The sequence below is a fragment of the Schistocerca cancellata genome, chromosome 7 (assembly GCF_023864275.1).
Source record: "Schistocerca cancellata isolate TAMUIC-IGC-003103 chromosome 7, iqSchCanc2.1, whole genome shotgun sequence".
Lineage (NCBI taxonomy): Eukaryota > Metazoa > Arthropoda > Insecta > Orthoptera > Acrididae > Schistocerca > Schistocerca cancellata.
The window spans coordinates 296,427,662-296,439,634 of NC_064632.1; the positions used below are offsets into that span (position 1 = coordinate 296,427,662).

The following is an 11,973-nucleotide window of genomic DNA, read 5'->3' on the forward strand; positions in this document are numbered from 1 at the left end:
GACATGCGATTGAAAACATGTCTTATTGGTTGAAAAATAATTATCTGAAGGCGAAGTACTTGCCCCAACCTATTCCCAGTGGATCGGCCAGTTGTTCAGATTTGAACGTAACGCCCATAGTGCCGAGACTAAGCCTCGGTGAAGCACACACTATGGACGCCGTTGATTTCGAGATGGAAGTTACTATACTGGTAGGCAGTGAGTAGCTGTACAGTCGGCAGGATGTGGAATGCCGTTCGCTCGTAATGTTAATGCTGATTGCTACTATAACATGAAACAGTACACAGTTTTTCATATTTTTATGACTGACGATGTAATTCCTTAGTATTTGACAACAGTGACAAATTCGTGGATTTTATTATTTGACGCCAATAGCTTTATCGCCTAATATGACGTTGCCAATATCTTTACGGATTTGATGATTGTCTATGGACCGAAACTGGTTGTTCAATAAAGCAACCCTTGACGAAAAATCGCTATATTCCTTATATAAAGAACTTTAGACCTGGAATAGTTGTACATTTATTTTTCCCAAAATTAATAACAAACAACCTCCATGAAATGAAAGAGAATAATTACGTGCTACAATTATTGGACATCTGCACAACACAACGAGCTTGAAAAATCAGAATATGAGTGCCTCTGACCTATTTACGATACAATGGGCCCACAGCGGAGATATCTCTTACAGGCATTCTGTAATAAAATCCAGATTTCTGCTGTAGTACTTTAATGATTTTATTGTGATGGATCCATTTCGGCTAGACTACCGTCTTCAAACCATCTGTGAAAGTTACATTATACTTTTATTTTATCATAAGTTGGTTAATCGTATGTTTCTGACATACAGATTTGGCACTTACCTTCATATATCATCATATATCATCAGTAAGTCTGTATCGTACTACAACGTGGTGTAGATTAAGGACTTTTACGCAGTACGTAATTGGTTTGCTGCTGTTTTTGATCATCCTTTCTCACAATTTTTATAATTTTACGTTTTATCTTTAGATTTTACAGATTGACAATTGTAACAGTTGACCAAAAATGCTACATTGTTATAACTACAGTGGTGTGTCGCTGTTATCATTTTAGGCTGTATGTGTGATCATCGTAATAGATAGGTCTGTGGGTACTTGTCTGTGTCAATTAGTTATCTTTGGTTAGGAATTAAATTAAATTTTGTATGAGATGTGTACGTTTTAAATCCGTTTGTGCATTTAAAATGTCATCATGGTTTCGTATTTTGCGTATGTAGATTTCCATTTCTCCATTTATGTTCATTTTTAAACCTTTATGTAATATGTGTAAAACTTTATCCCTGAATTCATTCGTCTGCGTTGTGGAATGAAGAATGAAGATTTTAGAATTATTTTCACCAATTCTCAAGTGCTCTCTCTGTCTTATACTGAGGGGGGCAGCTTTTGTATAAGAAACAGAGAGCACATGAGAATTATCGAAAATAATCCATGCACATTCTTGAGCGAGCAGTTCAGCATATTGTACAAAAACTCACAAAAGTGATTTTAAACTGCGTTAAGAATACTTAAAATCTCAGTCGAATCGGAAACTATCGGATAAATCATACGGCACCGGCAGCTTACCGTAATTTAACATAAAGTCGGCGGCACATAATCACGCACTGATAAGAGTCACAACTTGTTTTTCTTATGTATGTTACATACGTTCAGGAAAGTGCTCAAAACTGGATCCCGATTTTGTTTTGGATTTGAAAAATAGAAAATAGCAAAAAAGGGATGCTTCAGGTAGACGTAATATGTACAATTGTGTCCAAAATTAAAGCAACAAACCGCTATTTCTCCGTCCTGTGTGTAATTCACGATATAATCACACAACCTGTCAACAGATGTCCGTAGTATCGCCTTCTGCATGGAAGATGGCATTTCCGTGAGCGGAAAACCACACTAAAGATGACGTCAGGGCACCTGTCAAACAGAGTAGTGGTTGCCGGGTAGTCCCAAATCCACACTTTCTGTGTGCGCGGTCACAGACAGTGCGGAATGGCACAGAGAAGACGATTACCAGTCTCTCTGCAGTGGAGAGCCATAGGAAGAATGGAAGCAGGACAGTCGCAAACTTATGTGACCCGATGGCTTCACGTGAATCGTTCTCTTGTTTCTCCGATGTGGCGACAGTTTATAGACACCTAAACTGAATCACGAAGACCAGGGCAGGACTGACCACGTGTGACATCAGAAAGAGAGGACAGTTATCTGGCTGTAAGGGCACGAAGGTACCGCCTTAGCACTGCGGAGCAACTGGCATCTACACTCACTGCATCCACTGGACGTGTTGTATCGAGGCAAACGGTGTAGAGAAGGCTTCGACAGGGTGTCTTTTACTGTTGGAGACCTGATGTAGCCGTGCCTCTGACGCGTCTTCACAGAAGGGAACGTCTACAGCGGAGTCGTGAACATGCTATCTGGGCAGTCGAACAGTGAGCTAACGTCCTTTTCACTGGTGAGTCCCGATTTGGTCTGGAGAGTGGCTCTCTATGGATTCACATCTGAAAGAAATGTGGAATTTGGTTACGAGACCGGAACATTGTAGAAAGAGACTGATATCGAGGAGGATCGCTAATGGTGTTTTCAGGGATTATGTTGAACACTCGAACATCTCTTCATGAAATTATACGGGTTAACCGGAAAGGTTTAACTGCTGTCAGCTATCGTGACGAGATCTTGGGAGTTGCTGTACACCCAGACTTCGCACTGATGGACGATAATGCTCGACCTCATATAGCACGGGTGCCTGATGTTTTCTTGGAAACGGAAGATACTGCACGCATAGCATGGTCAGTCTGGCTTTAGCTGCCGCAGCGGTCGCACGCTCCTCAAGTTTGTTCCGTGAACGTTCAGTGTTTACGCCAGGGTTTTCGTGTTTTGTGCTCGTTTATTGACGTTTTGCACGTGAATTAAGCGTTATCAATTGAGCATTTGGTCTTCTTTCGTGTCATCTTTCTACGAAGTGCCGTTGGGATTTCGGCGTTGTCCGAGATTTCTTCGCTGCAGAACACCATGGCAAACTCCGTGAGAAAAAACACCGTGATTTTCACCTTCGACAAGTACACCCGTCGAGTACAGCCCTCTGCCCTTGAAATACACGACTGGATTACCGAGGTAATTGGCCTTCATTCTGAATCTGTTCATACCATGCAGCTAGACTCTGATGAATACTGCATTTTTGTACAGTTTAACGATTGCGTGAGTGTAGACCGCTTTCTGGAAAATTTCGGTTATGAAACGGAATTTATACACCGTGATGGTACTAAAAGTACTGTCAAACTCCGGAATTCCGAGTCTGTAATTAGGAATGTTAGGGTTTTGAATATTCCCATAGAAGTAGACAATCCGAAAATTAAAGATGTCCTTTCAAAGTGTGGGGTTGTCAGGCAAATAGTCAACGAAAGGTAGGCTTCGCATTTCAAGCTGCAGTGCTTTAACGGCATTCGCTCCGTGGAGATGGAAGTGAGAGCAAACATTCCCTCCCACATCTTTGTTGACGGGCACAAGGCGCATGTTATGTACTCAGGGCAAACCCCTACATGTCATGTATGTAACGAGTCTGGTCACCTCCGTCAGGACTGCCCTCGCCGTGTTTTTTGCGCTAACAAATAACCTTACGCAACGCTGGAAATTAACACTCAACGATTTGTTGCCAGCCAGTAATACAACAGAGCCGGCGGCGGTCGTGAATCCTGTTACTACCTCTGAAAATGTTGCACTTAATGTTAATGACTTTCCGTCTTTAAAACCTGCATTAACTGCTGAAATTCCGCCCCGTGACAGCGAGATTCCCACAAAAAAGCGTCCTCTAGAGGACACTGAGAAAAATGTTGATGAGAACTCTTCGTGTGAAACACCCGCTGCCAGGAGGCCGAAGCCCAGTCCTGAAGATCTGTTGGAAGTGGAAAAAGGAGATGGAATGAAGGTCGATGTGGCTCCCACTTCCGCACAAGGACTTACACCGCCACGAACAGATAGTGACGCAGCGGGTAGTGACTTTTCACGGAAATGTGACCCTGAGCCTGAGGTCACGGCTGAAATAACCGCATCAACTGCACAACCCATACAGTGCGAACAGTACGAGGAAGTACCAAGTAAACAACCTGCTGACTCCGAAGCGCAACGCCGCGCCGAAGGAGGAAATAAACAAGCATCACCGCCTCGCCAGCAAGACAACACAACAGACACCACGCCGGAACCAAACATTGACGACTCGCAAGCCACGGCCGTTGCCCCATTCAGCCACCGCCGGCGGCTGCGACCGACACCGGGTCTTGCTGTCACGCGTCATCAACTGAAAGCCACACCAGAGAAGAAAGACATCAAGAAAAAGAATAATAAATATGAAGTCATCAGGGCCAACACTGACGAGGAGAAAGAGAATGGCCACAGTGACTTATAGCAATGCATTGTCAGGATTTCAGTATACTTTTCTTCTCAAGCTCTTTGTTTAAAAGCAGTGCAAATTTTTCTAGGAAGTTAGTACATGTAATGGGCACACAGCTTGTAGAGATCGTGCCTTGTAGGGAAGCACGTTGCTGCTATAATCATACCGAACCTCATCCCAAATAGCTTCTTCTGGTATGTCTGTGCTGCAAGCTTATAGCATTACTACTATTAACATTAATAAAATACAGTCACCCTTGAAATTGGCAGCACTAAAAGAATTCTTGTACCAGTCCGGAACAGATATCGCGTTGCTACAAGAAGTTGCGATAACGGAATTTCGGTTCCCAGGCTTTTTTGAAATTTTTAATGTTTCTACGGAAGCCAATATCGGTACAGCCATTCTTATAAGGGAAGGCATTCCGGTGACTGAAATCGAACGACTAGGATCAGGAAGAGCCATAGGCATAAATATTTTCGATGTGACAGTGCTTAACCTTTACGCCCCATCAGGAAATACCCACAAATTGGATAGTGCGAAGTTTTTTCAAGATGAACTGATTTATTTATTGAGGAAAAATCCGTGTTCTCTTATACTAGGTGGAGATTTTAACTGTGTTTTAAACCAGAAAGATCAACAACCCAACTTCAACTACTCGCCACAGTTAAAAAAGTTAGTAAGTGATCTACACCTTAAGGATGTGTGGGAACGTCAGCACCCGACGTCAGTCGGGTTCACGTATATAACCAGCCACTCCCGCAACAGACTAGATAGAATTTACGTGTCACCAAATTTGCAAAATTATTTATTAAACGTTGAAACTATTCCCGTGTATTTTAGCGATCACAGTACACTTTTAACTTGCTTTAATTTAAGTGTACAGCCAACCCGTCGATTCAGAGGCCAATGGAACTTAAATATCTCTGTTTTAACTGACGAAGAACTGGAACAGGAAATAAGGTTTGCGTGGACTATGTGCCTCCGCACAGTAGACAAGCACCCAACAGTCATTGACTGGTGGACAAGGAGGGCTAAACCAAGGCTGCGGAAAGTTGTCATGCAGTATAGTGCAGCGAGGCACAGGGAGTTGAGGAATACAATGGAGTTTTATTATAAAGTTTTTAGAGACTTATATCAACAGGCCCATGATGACGTAATTCGTCTGAATGATATCAAAAAAATAAAAGCCAAGTTATTAAGCATTAAACGGCAACAGATGGAGGGACTCAAAAGTAAATCGAAAGCCACATCAGTCTTAGCAGATGAAACAGCTTCTCTGTATCACTTGGTGCGGCATGCCAAAAACAGACGTCTAACTTTAATTGATGAAGTCCAGACGCATACTGGTACGAGGCTCACATGCCAGAAACAAATACTGGACGAAGTCCACAGGTACTATGAAACCTTATATGCCCCTACCACAGTGGAAGATGCAGCTCTCGAGGACTTTCTCACTATTTTAGGTCCACAATTGTCGGGAACAGACAACGCTGACATCCTGTCACCTATTACTAAAGATGAAGTGCATGAGGCAGTGCGTAACTCACCTCTCAACAAATCTCCGGGACTTGATGGCCTCCCTGTGGAGTTTTATGCCCGCTACTGGTCTATAATTGGGGACAAGATCACTTCCATGGCAAATGAGGTCCTGAACGGAAAACCGGTCCCTGCAGAGTTTAAGGAAAGTAAAATAGTACTGATTCCTAAGAGTAAAGGCAAAACCAACTTAAACAATTTTCGGCCTCTTTCGCTACTAAATTATGATTACAAAATAATTTCGCGTATTATCGACAAAAGACTCTCTGCCTTTTCCAACAAAATATTTAGTCATCACCAATCTTGTCCTCCGACCAGAACGATATTCGAAAGTCTATCTGCATACAGAGACGTCATTGCAATTACCTCAGTGACAAGTATAAAATGTGCGTTAATCTTTATAGATTTCAACAAAGCTTTTGACCGCGTTAGTCATAGATACCTCTTTGCGACGCTGTCAAGAATGGCTTTCCACTCCCAGATTGTGAACATGCTAAGGAATATTGCAACAGGTATAAATGCGAAAATAGCAATCAATGGCCAAACATCTAAACCCATACAGATAAGGCGAGGGGTTCCACAGGGCAGTCCCTCATCTATGTTTTTATTTTCCGTATCTTTAGAGCCCTTCCTCCGCACTGTCCACGCAAGATTAACAGGCATAACATTGAGTGGTGAGAAAACTGTCATACGAGCTTATGCTGATGACGTGGGCGTTGTAATAAGGAATAAGGAGGAGACAGTTACACTGGAAAGAGAAATCCAAAGGTATTGTCTAGCGTCGGGAGCGACATCAAATGAAAACAAAAGTCAAATATTGAATCTACGGTGCCTAGATCACTTTCGACTGGCATGGGCAAAACAAGACAACAAACATAAAGCTTTGGGAATAACCTTAATGGCAGGTCCGATGCGGATGGCTGCTTTTAACTGGACGGAAACTAGGAGGAAAGTTCACGGTGCTGTAATGGAGAACATCCATCGAACTATGGACCTGGTGCAAAAAGTCAGATTCATCAACTCCTGCGTTTTGTCTAAAGCGTATTTCACTGCGCAGGTATTTCCAATCCCTAAACTAGTAGCGAAAGGGACCACCTTGAACGAGAACGAACAGAAAAAAAAATAAAAGACACTTTTTATCAGTGTTCAGTTTCTACTCAGGGAAGAGGTTTCTTTGTCTTTCTTACATCGGAGAATGGGAATATTGTGTTAAGATTTCTGCACACTGTTACCAATTATTTATGGCGAGGAGACATATTCAGGGTTGGTGCGACTACGGTTATACTGGATGTCAGAAACGGGGGCCTCGGTTTGGTGGATATTCGTAATAAAGCGTCTGCTCTGTTCCTCAAACGGACTTTCCATATATCCGTCTGCAGTATGTGAGGAACTTTTTCCTCGAAGCAAGTTATCTTAGTGACGAAATCAGAAGCAACACATGTATCACAGCGCGCGACATCATACTTGAAAGGAAGTTAAATGAGGGTAGAAACAAAATTGAAACGAAATTCCCAAATTGTGAATGGAAAGCTGTATGGCGGAACATCAAGTATGCCGGGCTATCTACAGACGCTATTTCCGCATGGTACAAAACAGTTAATAATGTCATCAGCACCAACGAGAGACTATATGGGATAGGTTTAAACCAGACACACCTTTGTGGAAAATGCAATCTGGTGGATACACTCAGCCACAGATTCACCTGTAGTGGCAATGTGCATAACTGGAATTGGATCAGGCAACAAACCGCCTTTCTCACCAGATCCTCTACGCGATATATAACGCCATCGCTCCTCCTGAGACCGGACATGACATACTTTCCGAAAGTAAAAACCAACGCCATTAGCTGGTTACTGGGAAAATATGTTAGTTATGGCATCCACACACTTGGGTCGGACAACGAGATAGAATTCCGCGTTTACATGAAGTGTGAATATGCAAAAATCAGCACGTATCGCAACCACAAGAAGCACTGTGGCAACATGCTGAAGATCATTTTTGAAAGAATGGGTGTTGGTTAAATATGTGAAACCACTATACCACCTTGAACGAGAACGAACAGAAAAAAAAAAAAATAAAAGTCACTTGGTTGCTTATTATTATTTACTATTACCTTGCTTCCGGAACTTTATTTTTTTTTTATCAGTGTTTAGTTTCTACTCAGAGAAGAGGTTTCTTTGTCTTTCTTACATCGGAGAATGGGAATATTGTGTTAAGATTTCTGCACACTTAGTGCTATGACCCAAAAGGGAACACGGAAAAGGGGTGGGAGGGATTTGGGTCTCGACGCACTGCCAGTGCCGTGAACAGACCCCACTGCTAGTGCGGCATGTACCACGCCCTGACCATCCAAATTAATAAATAAATAAATATATAAAATAAATAAAAAGAAAATAAAAGTGGTTCATAAAAATTATAAAAAAAAGAAAAAAGTGGTCTAGGGGTAGCGTCTTTGCTTCATAATGAAAACGTCTTCGGTCCCGGGTTCGATCCCCACCATTGCCTAAATTTTGATAAATAATCAGCATTGGCGGCCGAAGACTTCCGGCATAAGAAGTCAGCCTCATTCTGCCAACGGCCTTGTCAAACAGGGCGGAGGAGCGGGTAGAGGTTCAGGGCACTCTCTTGTCCTAGGGGTGGGAAATTGCCCCTAAAGGCGGAAGAATCAGCAATGATCAACGACATGAGGATGCAGAAGGCAATGGAAACCACTGCATTAAAGACACGTAACGTGTATCCACAGCACATGTGGCCTGTATTTGAAGAAGTGTCATGATGATCTCTCCATTGGCAAAAGATTCCGGAATAGTCCCGCATTTGGATCTCCGGGAGGGGACTGCCAAGGGGGAGGTTACCATGAGAAAAAGATTGAATAATCTACGAAAAGATAACGTTCTACGAGTCGGGGCGTGGAATGTCAGAAGCTTGAACGTGGTAGGGAAACTAGAAAATCTGAAAAGGGAAATGCAAAGGCTCAATCTAGATATAGTCGGGGTCAGTGAAGTGAAGTGGAAGGAAGACAAGGATTTCTGGTCAGATGAGTATCGGGTAATATCAACAGCAGCAGAAAATGGTATAACAGGTGTAGGATTCGTTATGAATAGAAAGGTAGGGCAGAGGGTGTGTTACTGTGAAGAGTTCAGTGACCGGGTTGTTCTAATCAGAATCGACAGCAGACCAACACCGACAACGATAGTTCAGGTATACATGCCGACGTCGCAAGCTGAAGATGAACAGATAGTGAAAGGGTAATGCAGTATGTAAAGGGGGACGAAAATCTAATAGTCATGGGCGACTGGAATGCAGTTGTAGGGGAAGGAGTAGAAGAAAAGGTTACAGGAGAATATGGGCTTGGGACAAGGAATGAAAGAGGAGAAGGACTAATTGAGTTCTGTAATAAGTTTCAGGTAGTAATAGCGAATACCCTGTTCAAGCATCACAAGAGGGGGAGGTATACTTGGAAAAGGCCGGGAGATACGAGAAGATTTCAATTAGAATACATCATGGTCAGACAGAGATTCCGAAATCAGATACTGGATTGTAAGGCGTACCCAGGAGCAGATATAGGCTCAGATCACAATATAGTAGTGATGAAGAGTAGGCTGAAGTTCAAGACATTAGTCAGGAAGAATCAATACGCAAAGAAGTGGGATACGGAAGTACTGAGGAATGACGAGATACGTTTGAAGTTCTCTAACGCTATAGATACAGCAATAAGGAATAGCGCAGTAGGCAGTACAGTTGAAGAGGAATGGACATCTCTAAGAAGGGTCATAACAGAAGTTGGGAAGGAAAGCATAGGTACAAAGAAGGTAGTTGCGAAGAAACCATGGGTAACAGAAGAAATACTTCAGTTGACTGACAAAAGGAGGAAGTACAAACATGTTCCGGGAAAATCAGGAATGCCGAAATAGAAGTCGCTGAGGAATGAAATAAATAGGAAGTGCAGTGGAGCTAAGACGAAATGGCTGCAGGAAAAATGTGAAGACATCGAAAAAAATATGATTGTCGGAAGGACAGACTCAGCATACAGGAAAGTCAAAACAACCTTTGGTGACATTAAAAGCAACGGTGGTAACATAGACTGCAACGGGAATTCCACTGTTAAATGCAGAGGAGAGAGCAGATAGGTGGAAAGAATACATTGTAAACCCCTATGAGGGTGAAGATTTGTCTGATGTGATAGAAGAAGAAACAGGAGTCGTTTTAGAAGAGATAGGGGATCCAGTATTAGAATCGGAATTTAACAGAGCTTTGGTGGACTTACAGTCAAATAAGGCAGAAGGGATAGACAACATTCCATCAGAATTTCTAAAATCATTGGGGGAAGTGGCAACAAAACGACTATTCACGTTGGTGTGTAGAATATATGAGTCTGGCGATATACCATCTGACTTTCGGAAAAGCATCACCCACACAATTCCGAAGACGGGAAGAGCTGACAAGTGCGAGAATTATCGCAGAATCAGCTTAACAGCTCATGCATCGAAGCTGCTTACAAGAATAATATACAGAAGAATGGAAAAGAAAATTGAGAATGCGCTAGGTGACGATCAGTTTGTCATTAGGAAAGGTAAAGGGACGAGAGAGGCAATTCTGACGTTACGGATAATAATGGGAGCAAGGCTAAAGAAAAATCAAGACAGTTTCATAGGATTTGTCGACCTGGAAAAAGCGTTCGACAATATAAAATGGTGCAAGTTGTTCGAGATTCTGAAAAAAGTAGGGGTAAGCTATAGGGAGAGACGGGTCATATACAATATGTACAACAACCAAGAGGGAATAATAAGAGTGGACAATCAAGAACGAAGTGCTCGTATTAAGAAGGGTGTAAGACAAGGCTGTAGCCTTTCGCCCCTACTCTTCAATCTGTACATCGAGGAAGCAATGATGGAAATAAAAGAAAGGTTCAGGAGTGGAATTAAAATACAAGGTGAAAGGATATCAATGATACGATTCGCTGATGACATTGCTATCCTGAGTGAAAGAGAAGAAGAATTAATTGATCTGCTGAACGGAATGAATAGTCTAATGAGTACACAGTATGGTTTGAGAGTAAATCGGAGAAAGACGAAGGTAATGAGAAGTAGTAGAAATGAGAATAGCGAGAAACCTAACATCAGGATTGATGGTCAGAAAGTCAATGAAGTTAAGGAATTCTGCTACCTAGGCAGTAAAATAACCAATGACGGTCGGAGAAAGGAGGACATCAAAAGCAGACTCGCTATGGCAAAAAAGGCATTTCTAGCCAATAGAAGTCTACTAATATCAAATACCGGCCTTAATTTGAGGAAGTAATTTCTGAGGATGTACGTCTGGAGTACAGCATTGTATGGTAGTGAAACATGGACTGTAGGAAAACCGGAACAGAAGAGAATCGAAACATTTGAGATGTGGTGCTATAGACGAATGTTGAAAATTAGGTGGACTGATAAGTAAGGAATGAGGAGGTTCTACGCAGAATCGGAGAGGAAAGGAATATGTGGAAAACATTGATAAGGAGAAGGGACAGGATGATAGGACATCTGCTAAGACATGAGGGAATGACTTCCATGGTACTAAAGGGAGCTGTAGAGGGCAAAAACTGTAGAGGAAGACGGAGATTGGAATACGTCAAGCAAATAATTGAGGACGTAGGTTGCAAGTGCTACTCTGAGATGAAGAGGTTAGCACAGGAAAGGAATTCGTGGCGGGCCGCATCAAACCAGTCAATAGACTGATGACCAAAAAAAAAAAAAAAAATCATGGCCTGGTCGCTCGCCCGATTTGAATCCCATGGAACGTCTGTGATGTACTAGGGAGACGTGTTGCATCACTTCAGCATCCACCAACCACTGCTCAAGAATTGCGGGCAGCTCCGCAGGAAGAATGGGCGTTATTACCTCAACATGACATTTATGACGTCATTCACAGAATGCCCCGTCGTTGTCAGGCCCTGTATTGCTGCCAGAGGTGGTCACACCCCATAGTCAACACAATATCAGTTGTCGGAATGTGTGCGTGTGCTAATCCGTTAAATTGGAA

At 42.5% G+C, this 11,973-nt stretch overlaps 1 protein-coding gene across 1 annotated transcript in view; it reads left to right on the plus strand.

The window, feature by feature from the left end:
* LOC126092739 (uncharacterized) overlaps positions 1-4,428 on the plus strand; it is a 131,064-nt gene extending 126,636 nt beyond the window's left edge. Inside the window, exon 3 of the mRNA XM_049908465.1 lies at positions 3,683-4,428. Coding sequence (XP_049764422.1) covers positions 3,683-4,428 — 746 coding nt within the window. The remainder of the gene's footprint in view (positions 1-3,682) is intronic.
* Positions 4,429-11,973: the final 7,545 nt, after the last annotated feature.